This window comes from Melitaea cinxia, chromosome 10 (genome assembly GCF_905220565.1).
Source record: "Melitaea cinxia chromosome 10, ilMelCinx1.1, whole genome shotgun sequence".
Classification (NCBI taxonomy): domain Eukaryota; kingdom Metazoa; phylum Arthropoda; class Insecta; order Lepidoptera; family Nymphalidae; genus Melitaea; species Melitaea cinxia.
In genome coordinates, this window is record NC_059403.1 from 8,426,421 (window position 1) to 8,444,880 (window position 18,460).

The following is an 18,460-nucleotide window of genomic DNA, read 5'->3' on the forward strand; positions in this document are numbered from 1 at the left end:
AAAAAAAAAATACCGAACCGTTATATTCTTTAACAAAATGGCTCATTGTTGTAAACGGTAGTCATAAATCTGGTTTCAAGTACGCTGAGCCTTTAAAAAAGTAAAAATACAAAGCAAAAGTCTAAACAAACGCATGGAAAAAGCTACGTTTTTCTAACAAAAGTTTACCTCGAGCTCTGTAATTACGGTTTTTAATAATATAATTTTATTCTCTCAATATAGGGTAAATTGTCTGCGTTAGCAAAAAATCTTAAAAGAGAATTTTTTTTATAATAAAGTAGCGTACGTTTACTTAATTTGCAACAATCAAAAGATTTTTAAAATTGTTTAATATTTATTTATTTGCTAGAAATTATTAAAAAAAAATGTTGTTTCCTTGTTATGAAATAATCACAAAAACATAAATTACGTTTAAAATAAAAACAAACAATTTATAAATTTTCATTTGAATTATGAAGACGTGAACTTACTTTATAATATTAGTAACTTAAAATTTAAAAAGTTCTTCATATGCAAATGCGATTTGCATATGCGTAATGTTAATAAACAGTTTTAATTTAATTTTAAAGAAAAGAATATTTAACAGTACTGATATTAGAGTCATATTATTGAATTGAAACTAAACTACACATTTTTTTGTATCCTTACTGTGAAACGTTAGCTTAATAAAGACGCCAGTGTTAACCAATCAAGGAAAAATGACCGGAAACAAGTAGATTGCTGTTCTCACACGCTCACTAACTTTACGTATTAGGTGTCTTCTATTAAATTATATCTCTGACACCTTTTTGTGTTTACAGTATTTTCTATAATTGAACAATTAGTACAAATTTTCATCGGCCTTTAAGTTAGTAATGAAACAAAATATTGTGTAAAGAAACAGCACATTAGCACCTGGTAAAACATAGATCATCACGTATACATGAATTCGCAATACGGTAGAATAAAATACATAGGCTTCGAAGTAAAGGTATCGGGTCAACAGCGAGCATTGTTACCCCATTTGTCACAGTCAGTCGTTATGTAGGCGATTTATATGCAAGACGATACAACCTGGGATTCTGTGACAAATCGCGTAGGATACGAGTGAACGTAACGGAGACGTACTCGTAGTTAAAATGAAATCCGATGAGTAAAATTTATATATGTATATATTATGAATAGAGAATTTATTTGAAAACTTTAATAAAATGTTTAATTTTGCATTTTGTTTGTACCGACCTTGATTCCTTTTAAACTTTTTCAAAATCATTATTTATTATTTTTTTATTTAAGTATGAATTCTTTTTTTCTATTCAAAAGCTATTTGTCACGTTGTCCCATTTTAATTTGATCGAGATCTTACGATTAGATATTGTATTATCTTTAACAATACGTATTTGATTTCTCATTTTATTACTTGTCGAGATAAATTGAAATCGTATATTTTTGTTTACTTATTGTTGTATATATATTAATTTAGACTTTCTTAAGTATGAAATAGTATGATTTTAGAGGAGTTTTCAAGCTTTCACGATCACCACTAATTCTTTTACGTGTAAAGGATTTACCACAATTGTAATAATAATAAAATTTTAAACGGTACGAGTCATAGTACATAACATCGTAATAATCTCTGTAAAATCGCCAGAAATCGAGAATTTTAAAAAGTCTCGTATACATAAAAGTGTAGTTTGCTTTTGTTTTACTCAATAATTTATACTATATACCACTTCAGCCTATCGCAGTCCACTGGTGGACATAGGCCTCCCCAAGTTCATGCCAAAAATGGCGCGAACTTATGCGTTTTGCCTATAGTCACCACGCAGGCGGGCTGACTTTGTCGCAGCGAAGGCGCTGCTGCTCTTTTTCGGCTTGTGTATTTGAAAGCCAGTAGTTAGATGGTTACCCGCCATCGGTCGACTTTTTAAGTTCCAAGGTGGTAGTGGAATTTTTTTATCCCCTAGTCGCCTCTTACGACATCCACGGGAAGAGAGGGGGTGGCTATACTCTTTAATGCTTTAGCCACACAGCAGTATTGTTGTGGGTTCGATTCCCACCTGAGTCTGGGTGTAATAATAGTCAGCTGTTACATATAACACAAGCATTAAGTTGCTTACGATAGGAACAGATGACTATGTGTATGTAATAAGATATTTATTATAAAGCAAAATTAAGAATTAAAAGTGATTTAAAGCTCAGGTAACTAGCTTAAGTGGAAAGTGTAGACTTGTAGTTATCCATGGCAACTGTGATGTTTAATATACTTGATAGGTATTATACCAAACTCTACGTTGGAATTTGCCGGTAAAAATTGAGTAATTATGAAATATTTACCGTAACACTCGCAGTGAGGTTGTAACCAAATAGTGTTGCGTTTCTTTGAAATATGGTTTCATAGTTGCTGACCGGTCGGCCCCTCCACTAAATTTCACTTTAAAATATTCTATAATGCCTAAAACAAATTACAACATAAATAACTTCCTGTCAAGGATTGTAAACGCGAGGTAAGCCTTTTTTATATGAAAAAAAGCTATTGTAGTTTAATACGTATTATTCGGAAATTTTTTCAAACATTCAGTTTGACACAACAAATGAAATTTCAAAGTTTTTGATTGACCGACAAAGCGCACAAAATATTCATACAGCACAATATATTATTTAATCTATTATAAAATTTCTCTATTCAAAAAAGAGTTAGTAAAATTATGATTTTTTTTTTTTATCTATTGACGATTTTATACTATAAATCAATAAGACTGATTAAAATAAAATTCTATATCATTCAGCTATTCCTATCACACAAGCATCAAGTTGCTTACCTTTGGCAATTGGACCCTTTACCTTAGATTTACCTTGGATCATGTGTTTGTTTAAGACATTTAATTTATATTTAAAAGCTGCTTAATTTATAATGATAAATTTACTAATGTTAATATTAATGTACTATAATTTTCAAGAATTCATTTATGTAATTCAGATTTGGATAATCGAATCAGATCATCCAGATACTAATATGATTTTTTTAACAGCAGAAAACTGTCTTCAGTCAACGCCTTGCAAAGTTCGCATACGTGTTACTTCAACACTAGTAAGGCTTTAAAGGAACACACACGTCTAACAAACGCTATGGTAATACCGTTATAATAATAATAGTTAATTTGCACATTAATTAGAGACTTAGTTATGGAGACTTCATATTAATTCCTATTTATGAATCACATACAAACAAATATGATTTTGCTATTTCGAATTTTTTAACATTTTGACTTTCGTCTAATCGTTATATTCCTTTTTAATTTTACACTTTTCATTTTAACTGTGATTAAAAGTTTTTTCGAGCGAATCAAATACTTAACTAATAGACAGCTTTAAAAGTAGACTGATACTAACATTACGTTTAAACGTCATTAATGGTTAGCGGTCGCTTACAACTCTCTTAAAATATAAAAAAAACTAAAAAAAGTTGAGATAAAGGCCAGTCACTAAGCCTCTCCATATATATTACTACATATTAATAAAATTAGATACACAACCGTAAGTGGATTAAGGTATTACGAAGGATCGGTATATTGCTTTCAGATTGGATTAATTCATATTTAACTGTTAAGGTTGTTTTTATGGTTTCATACACAAAAGCTTTCAATGTCAATGCCAAGAAACACACGACTTGGACCAATTTAATTAGCTGCTTATAAAGTTCAGTTAGTTATCTGACGGTATCTAATGTATAAGTAAAATCTAAATTATGTTTTTTTCTATTTCACTGTTCAACTCTAGTTTATTTGCTAGATAATTTTTTATCAGTAGTTTTATTGTAGTGTAACCTATGTATCACATTTTTTTTGTCTTTACACAAATGACGAAGAGTAAGAGAAATACTAGATTTTTTTACAAAATATTCACAACAATTACTGCTTTAATGATGAGTATTATTTTTAGTCTTAATTATATTTTAAACCAGCTGTACCCGCAACTTCGTTCACGTGGGAGATTCTGTCTGATTACTCATTATTTTTTTAACGGCGTTATCCTGTTTGAATGCGTATTATGTGATAAAAGTAAATGTTATTTTAGCCGTTCAAAAGAAATATACAGATATAATATAGCGAGCTCTGTCTGTCCGTACTTTTTTACACGATAAGTAATCATCAACATTATGCATCTTATGGTATAAGTATTATTCCGATCGGTTCAGTTGTTTTCGCAGCATAACCGAACAAAAAACCGGCTTTCCATTTATTACTATACTCGTAGATGAAAATCAATTTTGACTTTGTAAAGCTTTTTCGTTTGATAGTAGCTTAACTAACATACCTATATAATAATATTATTTTGACGTTTTATAAAAAAAAAAATAACTGTCTATATAGTTCCGTGTTTTTGAAATAGCACTTACTAATAACATATATTTTCAACATTCTTTTATTTATTTTTTTCAATTGCAAACTAATATTGATAAATGTTTCATATCTCTATATAATTCAATGTTATTTTGTTAATATTTTTATTAAATTTATATTTTACACGGTAAAAGTAAAAAGAAAAATAATCACAATATATAACTAATAAAAAAAAACGCGTGTGCTTTTTAGACCACACGACTGAAGTAAAACTTCTTGAGCTCCATCTAACTTATATCTCCCTCTAAACTTCGGTCGCCTTACAAAATCACACTTTTCGTAACGCTCTCTTCATGCATTCACTTAGTAAATAGTGGTATTATATTGTACCTAACTTACATAAACAGTTAAACGCGCTGTTAAAACAAAATAACGCATGTTTAATATAAAATGTTATATAAATTATGTAATGACTTTATAATTAGATAGTAAAAATTAAAAAAAAAAAATCGTTTTAGCGCATTCAAATAAAAGCTTGTTTTTTAAAAGATTTTTTACTTTTAATTTATTTATACAAATACATATAAATATATAAAAGCAAAAAAATAACACTGTAAATTGTTAACAATTTATGTTCTTTTTTTGCATAATTTTGTGACATCAAAATTTATTATTGTTGTTATTATTATTATTATCAAAATATTCAAATTTAATGTTAAATTAATAGTACCGGTTTGAGCGTTGAATAATCGCATCAACAGTCATGCTCGAGTCACCCCACGCTTGTCAATCTTTGTCGATCGCAGTGCCGTGCAATTACGAATATCGCTCGAATATTGTTGAACAGCACTTAAAAATAACGAAGTGCGTACAATAGATTGCGATGTCTGGTTGTTGAGACTGGTAAAATGGTTTATTACCTTTTAAATGACGGTTTTGAAAGGCTTGTTAAGAAATAAAATAGCTGAACTGACATAAAATGAATTTTTGTATGTTATTATTTTTAATTTTTTCTAATGTGTTTAATCAATTAGGTAATTAATAAAAAATAGTAATAAGTGGCTGGTGATACAAAAACCAACTTAGATATTTTTAGCAGAAAAATAAATACGGGTAGTAATAATTATTATTAAGAAAAATATTTGACGTTTTACGGCACAAACAAAGAAAGCGAGATTTTTATATTAATTGATTTTCTTTGTTTTCGTTCAACGACTATTCGTTAGTACTCGCAACAAAAGATGAATAAATAGCTTTTTTAATGTTTGACTGTGTTATCAAGGACAGAATCCTTTGTTTGAATAAATCTGCTTGGACAAGTACCTTTGTAAAACTTTCGACTGTTGACTATTAAATAAGTGTTTGTAAAAAAATTCTGAACCGTTCATTCTGTACAGTTATATTTGTACCAAATAAAAACACATTTTTAATTAAAGTGGTAGATAATTTTAACATAATTTCCGTTACTTTAATACAATAGACTATACTAGACTAGACTTGAGATTTTCTATAAAAGAAGGCTATTTTTTTTTACCCAAACCCATTTACGGGTTATATCCAGGATGCCCGGGTATGCATTCCTAGACCGTATGTCGGCTTCAGCACTTGGTGGTGCAATACCGATCAAAACCTTCTGGGACATTACTGGGCTAAGCTTTAGACTAGGAAAAACCGAATTATGGGGTTTTTGGGGGTGGAGGGCGGAGGTTTTAGGGGAAGCTATACAAGGTAACACTGTCACACTTCGTAACTCCATGGTTATGGAGATATCTATGGTTAAAGTTTTAAGATTAGAGAAAGAATTTAAAGCTATTATAATACCTTTGAGCTCCGCGTCTGACTTCACCTTAGCTCCGGCGCTATGGGGAGTGCCACCCGTGCGCCATTTCGCAACTTTATAAGTTATTTTCGTACAGAAGTACGTAAAAACGATCTCGACTCCAACCAAGATCAACTAACGATACAACTTGCGGTAACCATGCTTAGTTCCGTAGCTTTCAGATGTTATATTCACATTTCGCACTTGATATTAACATTTCAGACGTTAAGTAATTGTTTTCACACGGTTTTTTTAACAAACGATACAACTGATGTTTAATGACTGAGATATAGATGCTTTAAAAAGAAAATGGCGCGCCACTTATCGTTTCGCTCCAAAGCAATGTAAGCATAAATATAAAATTAATAATAAAATTCATTGTTTTTGTTTAAATAACTGTTAAGGCAAAGGTCTAAGACCATACAGCCTTGTTTCATGTTATGTTTTTTAATTATATATATTTTATATTTATTTATTTACTGTTATATACAAAAAATACTCAATATTTTAGTTCATTTTATATGACAATAAATAAAAAAATAAAAAAAATAATGAAGTGAAAAACATGACATGAATAAAAAAAAATTACCATAATCTATCTGACTTCAGAAAGGGGCCGTTTATAGGCATAATTCCGTTACAATTATATATTTATAAGTTGTCTGTAAGGGATCACTATTAGTGATAAGACCACCATTGCACTTTTTTAAGTTATATTATTGTTTTTTTTTTTCCTTATTCAATTTCAATTAAGCAATAGAATGTTAAATACTTGACTGGAAGAAGACTCTTTTAGAGATAAGTTTGCCGTTGTCAACTTCCTATACTTATTATAATGATTATTGTAAAATTCCTTAGTGTAATAATAAAGATAATATAATAAAAGTGCTAAATAACTTCTTCTTCTTCTCACGGTGCCTCTTCTCTACGAAAGTTAGCGACCATCATGCCTATCTTAATCTTCGAAGCTGCAGCACGGAAGAGAGAGCGAGTACTTAGATTAAACCATTCACGGAGGTTCTTCAGCCAGGATATTTTCCTTCTGCCAGGTCGGCGTTTTCCCTCGATTTTTCCTTCAATCACAAGCTGAAGAATCCGATATCTGTGTCCTCTCATTATGTGACCAAAATACTGCAGCTTCCTCTCCTTCACAATCCTCATTATCTCCAACCTTTTATTCATTCGACGCAGAACCTCAACATTTGCAAAAAGCGAAAGGTCACTCACTCATCACGAAATCTCCGAAACTATAACACCTACAAACTTGAAATTTGGCAGATAGGCTCCTTATAAAACGTAGACATCCGCTAAGAACGAATTTTACGAAACTCGACCCCTAAGGAGGTAAAACGGGGGTTGGAAGTTTGTATGAAAGTCCTATGTTTTTAAACGGTTTTATTTAGCTCACCCCGTTTGTTTTATTTTTTATTCTTGGGTCAAATTTAGTAATTCAAATTTCACCCTCTTCCTGTCAACCGATTAATCTGAAATTTTGTATACACTTTGGATTTTGGTGACAATACAATTATGTTTATTTATTATCATTATAAATTTAAGATGGCCGCCGCTACAAAATGGCGGATAATTTATGTTTTATTTATCCCATCAATATGGGTATCAAATGAAAGGACTCATCAAGTAAAATACAATATACTATAAAAAATTGAAATCCAAGATGGCGGCCGCTACAAAATAGTGGATAACGTAGGTTTTATCAATCCCATCAATATGGGTATCAAATGAAAGGGCTCAAGAAGCAGAATACAATATACTATAAAAAATTGAAATACAAGATGGCGGCCGCTACAAAATGGCGGATAACGTAGGTTTTATCGATCCCATCAATATGGGTATCAAATGAAAGTGCTCAACAAGTAGAATACAATTTACTATGCAAAATTGAAATCTAAGCTGGCCGCCGCTACCAAATGTCTGATAACAATTTTTTATCAATCCCACCAATATGGGTATCAAATAAAAGGGCTTGACAAGAAGAATACAGTGCACTATACAACCTCAATATTTAAGATGGGCCTTGCAATAATGAAGCACTAAATGAATTAAACAGAATGCGAAATAAAAACTAAAAACTAGAAAATAAAAATAGGTAAAAAAACTTTTTAAGTTAAACGGTTTTATGTTAAACATACATTGCAATGTTTAAGATAAATGTACTAAAAACCAAAAAATAATAAAATAGATACAGTCGTGGGAATTATAAACATATGCATAGACTAGACTAAAATAAAACCGTGGGGCACGTCAATTGTCTACAAATTATCGACTTAATGTGCGATAGAAGAATCGTTTAATTCGTCGTTAAAATAGGCAGTTGGCCCGCAGACGGTGAAGAAATTACTTACTATTTTCTTGCTCATGGAAATTCCAATAGTTATACACTCCATGTAAATAAAAGAGATGTTTCAACTAGTTTATCGTTGGACATTCACACTGCTGGCTGGCGAGGAATCGTTTCACTGCTCGTAGTTTGTCTTTAATCGACAAAACATATGATAAAAGTACTACTCGCTCACCACTATGAAACCCTAAAACTCGCTTATAATCGAGCTTGCTAGCTTGTTTCCACATTCTAGCCCTACTTATCACACGTCCATCGTTGTCGGTTGAACAACTGCCTAATTATAGTGTAACATTACAAAACAAACATTTTAATCAACGATTGTAGACAATTGACGTGCCCCACGGTTTTATTTTAGTCTAGTCTATGCACATGTTTATAATTCCCACGACTGTATCTATTTTATTATTTTTTGGTTTTTAGTACATTTATCTTAAACATTGCAATGTATGTTTAACATAAAACCGTTTAACTTAAAAAGTTTTTTTACCTATTTTTATTGAAGTAAGAGACTTGAAATTTAAAATGTATGCTCTCTAGATGGTGAAAAGGTGGTATATATATATAATTAATTAGCTCCTTGTTAATTTGAGTGAATCCAGATAACATGTATTGTATTGACAATTAAAAATACATATAGTATAATATGCTTCACTTCGACACAAACAAATTACTGTTTGTTGTTGTTGAAATAAACTAACATTTCAGTGAACATCATACGTTACTGCTACGTTCTAATTATGATCACTAGCACACGAATACACAAATCTCATGCATATTAATGTATCTACAAAATACAATTCAGCAGATGTTTTTAATACAAAATTGTTCGTTACAATTTATTATTATGGACACGCATTATTGGAAATTTTGTAGAATAAAATAAACGTAATTATAGCAAGCTTAAATAAATGTTCTCGTTTATGTATTGACTGAAATATGTTCGCTGTAGATTATAAGTGATTGTCGACTTAATCAAAATCATCTATTTATTATTATGTACTTTTTAATTTTTACGGTCGAACTGTTTATTTTACTTTGCTAGTGTTGTGGAAAATTGAAATTTAAAAAAAAAATAAGAATAAAAATAATTACTCAATAAAATGATGAAACGTGCAAAGTGCACGTTAAAATGAAGTTATGTAAGATTTTTTTTTTAACAAAAAAAGAGTTAGAATACGTTTTATTTTTCGACAAATATATAAAAAGCAAATAACTGTTAAATAGTTCTTTTATACAACAAATTTATATATAAACAATAGCTTATACTATTTTTCATGTACCATAAATGTATATTTATTATGTATTATGTATATATTATAAATGTTTATTTATTCCCGCAAATGGTTAATCAATAGAACAATATATAATTATGAAGAGGTAATGGGTAAAATCTGTACAGCTCGAAATAAATAATTTATTCATAGGTTACGCAACGTATACTTTCGACAGAACGAGCTACAAACTATATTTGTATTTTAAGCTTAATTTCATAAAAAAACAAATAGAATACATGAAAATTTTATATTAGTGTTATTTTTATTTTTCATTTCAGGTTTTACATTAACTAGTTGCAGCAATTTTCGTACCACCGCTTTGTTGGTAAATATTCGCTTCAGCCTGTAATATCCCAGTACTGGTCATAGGCCTCTTTCCCCATGTAGGAGAAGAATCAGAGCTTAATCCACCCCGCTGCTCCAATGCGGGTTGGCGGATATATTCCCTACTATGAGTAACGATCGCTATCAGGTGTACATGATAACAACCGGGACAGACGGTTTAACGTGTTCTCCAAGGCACGGTGGGGAGACCCATAAGGACTGCATAAACACCCAGACCACGGAAACACCTGTATGGCCAATACAAATGTTTGTCATGTGCGGGGATCGAACCCGCAACAGCCAGCGCAACAAGTACAATCCATAGCTGTAATCGTTGCGCCAACGCGGCGTCATTCGTTGGTAAATATATATGTTTTTAATTTTTGTTTATGGAAACTTTGTCTTGATAATAAATCATTAGAAAGAATAGAATTATTCCAAGTCGCTCGGAAGTTATGCGAGTTCATTTATTTGAGCGATTCATTTTTATTTATATAAATTCGTTTAAATTTGGTCAACGCATTTTGTGATGCTGATGCGACTGAAATGCGTTATTCATTACCTGATTGGTACTGATGACAACGTTTACGAAATGCCGATTGAACTGTTAAGTTGTCATATGATTACGAATTTGATACATGGTCATAAGATTGATACTCATATGGACGCCCAAATTATAATTAGTAAACTGTAGAACATTTTAATTAATGATAAAAAGATATAGATGTAAACATTGAAAGTGAGGGTGTTTTTATAATAAATTTTATGAATTTGCTTGTTCGATAGCCCATGGAAATTTTACCATTCTTGTTCGATTTAATTGATTCAGTCTGTATCATTGCTGCCTATAGTCCTCTTTCACATGTAGGAGAAGTATGGGATGGCCGATATATGTATTATCTATTCACTTCTACGTTTTTTAGAGGAGTAGATTATTTATTGATAGCTTATTTGTCGAGGAAGTTGTTGTTTTTTATGAAAAACTCGTTCCGATACCTAGAAACGTTGACGTGACTAAAAAAGAACGTAGTCAGTCTTAGCGTGTGTGTTTGGTTCAGAAACAATATAAACATTCCTCATCATCATTTCAGCCTATCGCAGTCCACTACTGGACATAGGCCTCCACAATTTCTGGCTGGCTTTGTCGTACCGAAGACGCTGCTACCCGTCTTCGGCCTGTGTATTTCAAAGCCAGTAGTTGGATGGTTATCCCGCTATCGGTCGGCTTTTTAAGTTCCGAGGTGGTAGTGGAACTGTGTTATCCCTTAGTCGCTTCTTACGACACCCACGAGAAGAGAAGGGGTGGCTATATTCCTTAATGCCGTAACGACTCAGCATATAAACATTACTATTATTGAAATAAATAAAAGTCATCAAAGGAGAAACGAGAGATATGAACGGAATAATGAAAACTTTTGGGTAAGGCGTAAACCTAAAAGTAAGTTTTTATAGCATGTTGAAGAACGTTTTACGATACTTTGAAATTAATTCTTATCTCTTCGAATACTGTACTTGAATGTTAATTTTTTGACAGAGGGAATTTTTTTGATATTTTTTACTACTTTTCCGTACAGCTCAGATATTTATACATTTTGTAATAAGTTATGTAATGATATTTTATTTATTAATTTCTAATAGCTATTGTGTATTTAAATCAATGCAGTTGGATAGTCTAACAGCATTAACATTTCAATAATTATCGTAAAGTATAAGATAATCCAGTTGTATATTAACCATGATAAGAAAGAAGCGAAAAAAAATCTCCGAAGTTTCTCGAAGTATTTTGACTGACTTGGGTATATATTATATATCATATACAGGCTTATAAGTATAATAAATAATATATCTATAATAGAAAAGTTTTTGTAACTCAAAATATGATAAAGTAAATAATAAATATATCAATAGCCTACTTAGAATTTTAGCGACTGCAATGTTGAGTCCTATAGTATATATATTTTTTATTTATTGCATGGTTACAATGTATTTTTTTATTTATTTATTATACGACACACTTACCTTGAATCTTTCCGTCACACACACTCGCGTCAGAATTTAAATCTTTAAAACTCGCAAATCCCTATTAGAATAGAATTTTTTTTTCAGACAATCCTATATCAACTCACTTAGATAAAATATATACATTACAATTACAAATTTTAAAAGAAATTGTACCTATTAAAATTAAAAATAAATTTAAAAATAATTATTACAAATTATTTGACTATTGTAAAATAATACCTATACATGATAAGATTAAGTTCACTTTATTGAATGAAGAATTTTTTAACGACTCCTTAAAAATATTTAAGGATTTATACCACAATAGTATTGTCATCCGAAAAAAAGTAACTTATATGTTACTGTTACCGAAATACAACAACTTGTATGGTAAAAAAAATTTAAGCTATATAATTCCACGTCTTTTATGAGATCTTCCTTTAGCTTTATGGGAATCTTTAACAGCAAAAAACATAAAGATTTAAAAAAAACTTTTTTGTTAATAATATACACTAACACCATATCACAAATTTAAATAAAAAAATTAACTGAATTAAATTAAACTGGTTGGTCGTTCTATCGACATACAGCGTTTAACCGATTGATATGTGACAATTATTATATAATTAATAAATGCTTTGAAAATAAAATGATGTACTTCATCATTAAGTCGAATATATTATGTACGTACCTAGTTACCTAGTGATAATGTCGACAATACTGATGTCCGGTAAAACTCAAATGAGTTTATGAGGCATCTTATTATTAGTAATTTATTTTATATTCTTATACGTATCTTAAATATAATAAAATAAGTAAAATAATAATAACGCGTTCGCAATAAAACAGCGCTTACGTTGATATAAAATTTTTGCTATTATCCTATCAAGTAAAAGTAACTGGTATCGACAATTCGACATACCTGTTTATACCTGGCAACCCAGTAGTTCGTCCAGGTAAATAATAGGCAATCTAACGACTACACATTTTATACGTTTCATACATAAATGGAAAACTGGAAAACATGGACATGATAACATTTTCTCATTATCTTGATATTGAAATTATCAATTAAAAATCATTTAAAAAAAATAATCAACAATAGTCAGGCCAGGATTTTTTTAGGTAATCCATTTTTAATATATTACTCTAACTTTTAATATATCTCTCTGTTTACTTACATCATTTTACTAACCATATTTTGTAATCTATACTTGTTATTGTTACTACGGCTTATATGTAGCGTAAGTTTTGCTTTTAATATTCTGTGACTGCCAGTGGGGAACTATTGGTAGCTTTTTATTTCTATATAATTTTGTACATTTTATTTCTCAGCTGTTGTTCCTCCCAAAAAATAAATAAATAAATATGATCTAATATACTAATTTTATTATAAAATATGTTTCATTCTATTATCAGCTCGGTGAAGATCGACTTAGGTTGGATCTTAGACGACAAACTCTTTTTGATCTTTATTAAATGATCCTATATAGTCCACTGCTGGACATAGGCCTTCCAAGTTTGCGCCAGTCATTATGGCGCAAACTCATGTGTTTTGCCCAGATCAGAGATCAAATTGTTTAAGAAGTGTATAAGATTTAATTTCGCAAAATTTTGAAGATATCTATCATCTTACATTCTCAATGCCTACAATCGAATTGCACGTAAAAGAAAAACCGCGGATAGTAGCTAGTTAGTAATAAATTGGAAATACAAAAAATCAAACGTAGAAAATATGTTCCGTAATAATGACTACGGGAACGAAAACAGCCGAAATCAAAGTGTACGGAATGACAAAAATAGAGATATATTATTCTTTGATATTACTTTCCGATTCCAATATGACATGGAAGTTTTTTGAAGTATACTTTTGACTCACTTATTTTGTTACATATTTCTATTTTAATTTATGTACCATCGTCAACATAATATATTAATCCGATCATTTATTTTGTAACTCTGTGAACTGAACAATACCTATTTTGTTAAATTCCACGCGAACGAAGTCGCGGGCACAGCTAGTAGAATAATATAATTATGAATTGTTTTTACACTTTATTATCATTTATATGGAGTTCGCTATTAGGGTTTTGTACTACATCTTATGACTGAAGTTGATAGAAAATATTTGGTATATTAGTTATATGACCTTAAAATTGTCTCATGTAGCACGTATAAAAAATATCATTGTGAGTCTACTACTCTGACTAATCCATCTAACGTTTTCAGGTTTTCTATTAAGATTACAGATTTATTTGATGTCTAATATAATTACAGAGGTAATTGAACTCTTAACATATTTTTATTAGAAGGGGGTGTTGATTATTACGTCACCAGTAACATTTCTCTATTCAATACACAGAAAATAATAATACTGGAAATATTCATTGTTCACGTACTTGTAAACTAATTTTGACAAATGGCTTATTCATTCAACGAGTTAACATCATTGAATCGAATCGTTCCCGCAGATGGTGTTTGCGGATACGTAGCCACAGCAATGTTGTCGTTTATTAGGAAATTGCATGTCTGCGACGCATTACTGGCGCAAATTACGGCACGACCTATCTACGAGTCTACCCTTGCTTCGCAGTAAATCGTTCTAAAAATCGTTACGTGCACTTTCGTTCGAGAATTCGAGGTAACAGTTTTAAAATTATTTGGTTGGTAAATTTTAATTATATATGTTACCGGCCAAACCCGATTTCAGGACAAACTAGTTTTGCCTAGGCTAAACTAGTTCTTCCTATACGTGTTAGGATTAACTAGTATAGCCTAGGCAAAACTAGTTTGTCCTTAACCCGATAGGATAAACCAGCTTAGGCTAGTCCAAACTAATTTGTCCTAAGCCCGATAGGATAGACCAGTTTAGGCCAGGCCAAACTAGTTGATCCTGATATAAATACGCACACTTTAGGATAAACTGGTATGGCCTAGTCTAAATAGTCTAAAAAAAATTTCGGGACAGGATGTTAGCCGAAACATCAAAAAAATATGCCAATATCACAAAAGAAATGATAAGCTTGTATTTATCTATGTGTAGTGTCTGTCATCAAAATAAAACAAAGAAGAAAAGAGGATTAGTCTCTAAGCTCATTCTTCATTCGGAAATGAATAGTAGGTGCCAGGTAGATCTGATTGATTTTCAGACACAACCAGATGGAAATTTTAAATTTATTATGGTTTACCAAGACTATCTAACAAAATTTGTTCTGCTTCGCGCTCTACAATGTAAGAGGGCGGCAGAGGCGGCTTATCATTTGAATGATATATTTGTAACTATAGGAGCGCCGTGCATTCTTCAATCTGATAACGCTAGGGAATTTGTAAATAATGTTATAAGTGAGCTTGCCAGACACAGTCAAAGCCAGGGCTCAGTTGAACGTGCCAATCAAGATATTGAGAATATGATAGGGTGGATGAATGACAACGCTTCAACGAAATGGTCAGAAGGTTTGAGATACGTTCAATTCATGAAAAACCGCGCCTACCATTCAGGGATAAAATAATCACCATACAAGGCATTATTTGGAATAGAACCCAGAGTAGGACTTTCGACTTCCTCTTTGCCGCAAGAAATCATAAATGATATTCAGGATGAAGATGATTTAAGGAAGGTAATAAAAGATGATCGTAATGTTAACCTAACAGAAGATAGAAATGATAACGTTGTCGAAGTTGACTGAATGACGAATCAATATTGCAGGTTTTATTTTTTTGTTACTTAATTACTTACCTATCTATCTTTCTGAAGCTTTAATGATATTTTAAAGTACCTTATATGTTTTTACTTTATTTTTTCAGATCAGAATTCGCCATTTGCAATCAAATTTTTCTAGAGGTAGCAGATGTAAACCAAGGCTCTGAAATATCGTTAAGGACTGCAGCTACGAAACATTCAGTTGGATCAGGCCAAGGTTTTGTGAGACGCAGCTGCTACAAAAACTGTTCCACAAACAGATGCCAGTGCAAGAAGGCACTCATACTCTGCAATTCTAAGTGCCACCAAAGTAAACCATGTAAAAAAATAGGTAAAAAAACTTTTTAAGTTAAACGGTTTTATGTTAAACATACATTGCAATGTTTAAGATAAATGTACTAAAAACCAAAAAATAATAAAATAGATACAGTCGTGGGAATTATAAACATATGCATAGACTAGACTAAAATAAAACCGTGGGGCACGTCAATTGTCTACAATCGTTGATTAAAATGTTTGTTTTGTAATGTTACACTATAATTAGGCAGTTGTTCAACCGACAACGATGGACGTGTGATAAGTAGGGCTAGAATGTGGAAACAAGCTAGCAAGCTCGATTATAAGCGAGTTTTAGGGTTTCATAGTGGTGAGCGAGTAGTACTTTTATCATATGTTTTGTCGATTAAAGACAAACTACGAGCAGTGAAACGATTCCTCGCCAGCCAGCAGTGTGAATGTCCAACGTTAAACTAGTTGAAACATCTCTTTTATTTACATGGAGTGTATAACTATTGGAATTTCCATGAGCAAGAAAATAGTAAGCAATTTCCTCACCGTCTGCGGGCCAACTGCCTATTTTAACGACGAATTAAACGATTCTTCTATCGCACATTAAGTCGATAATTTGTAGACAATTGACGTGCCCCACGGTTTTATTTTAGTCTAGTCTATGCATATGTTTATAATTCCCACGACTGTATCTATTTTATTATTTTTTGGTTTTTAGTACATTTATCTTAAACATTGCAATGTATGTTTAACATAAAACCGTTTAACTTAAAAAGTTTTTTTACCTATTTTTATTTTCTAGTTTTTAGTTTTTATTTCGCATTCTGTTTAATTCATTTAGTGCTTCATTATTGCAAGGCCCATCTTAAATATTGAGGTTGTATAGTGCACTGTATTCTTCTTGTCAAGCCCTTTTATTTGATACCCATATTGGTGGGATTGATAAAAAATTGTTATCAGACATTTGGTAGCGGCGGCCAGCTTAGATTTCAATTTTGCATAGTAAATTGTATTCTACTTGTTGAGACCTTTCATTTGATACAAATGTTGATGGGATTGATAAAACCTAAGTTATCCGCCATTTTGTAGAGGCCGCCATCTTGGATTTTAATTTTATATAGTACATTGATTATACTGGTTGAGCACTTTCATTTGATACCCATATTGATGGGATCGATAAAACCTACCTTATCCGCCATTTTGTAGTGGCCGCCATCTTGTATTTCAATTTTTTATAGTATATTGTATTCTGCTTGTTGAGCCCTTTCATTTGATACCCATATTGATGGAATCGATAAAACCTACGTTATCCGCCATTTTGTAGCGGCCGCCATCTTGGATTTCAATTTTTTATAGTATATTGTATTTTGCTTGTTGAGCCCTTTCATTTGATACCCATATTGATGGGATTAATAAAACATAAATTATCCGCCATTTTGTAGCGGCGGCCATCTTGAATTTATAATGATAATGAATAAACATAATTGTATTGTCACCAAAATCCAAAGTGTATACAAAATTTCAGATTAATCGGTTGACAGGAAGAGGGTGAAATTTGAATTACTAAATTTGACCCAAGAATAAATAAAGAAAAAATAAAAAAACAAACGGGGTGAGCTAAATAAAACCGTTTAAAAATAAATAACAATTTTAATAATTGAGATATGATTATTGCTTCTATTAAAAAACACTTATTATTTGTTATAGTATGATTGTTTGTATTACCAATTATGCATAATTTTTAACGACGAATCATTATAGTTTTAATAAAAATGATTATTTTTTCAATTACAGAGTATTTTATTCATTTTATCCATTTATTTTGACTTTCTTGATATACTATAATGTTTAGACTAGGCCATACCAGTTTATCCTAAAGTGTGCGTATTTATATCAGGATCAACTAGTTTGGCCTGGCCTAAACTGGTCTATCCTATCGGGCTTAGGACAAATTAGTTTGGACTAGCCTAAGCTGGTTTATCCTATCGGGTTAAGGACAAACTAGTTTTGCCTAGGCTATACTAGTTAATCCTAACACGTATAGGAAGAACTAGTTTAGCCTAGACAAAACTAGTTTGTCCTGAAATCGGGTTTGGCCGGTAACATATATATTAATACGCTAAGGTTATGATGTTTTCCACCATTTTTAGAAAAAAAACCTTCCAATAAAATTACTCCACATAAATTATTATATATCATTTCGTACATAATTGCTTACTCTACCAGCATTCACAACTAAAAAAAATATTATTGCTTTTGTTTTTGTACATTAAGCACGCTTACCGATATATAAAAAATCTTCAAAATATTAAAATAAATATTGATTAAGCTCAATTAAATCTTAAAATGGACATAATTAGTAAAAAGCTT

At 31.1% G+C, this 18,460-nt stretch overlaps 1 protein-coding gene across 1 annotated transcript; it reads left to right on the plus strand.

The window, feature by feature from the left end:
* The first annotated feature begins 15,212 nt into the window (after positions 1-15,212).
* LOC123657237 (KRAB-A domain-containing protein 2-like) lies at positions 15,213-15,788 on the plus strand. The gene is made up of 2 exons (XM_045592813.1): positions 15,213-15,555; positions 15,640-15,788. Exons 1-2 carry the CDS (start codon positions 15,213-15,215, stop codon positions 15,786-15,788), a joined length of 492 nt encoding a protein of 163 aa, XP_045448769.1.
* Positions 15,789-18,460: the final 2,672 nt, after the last annotated feature.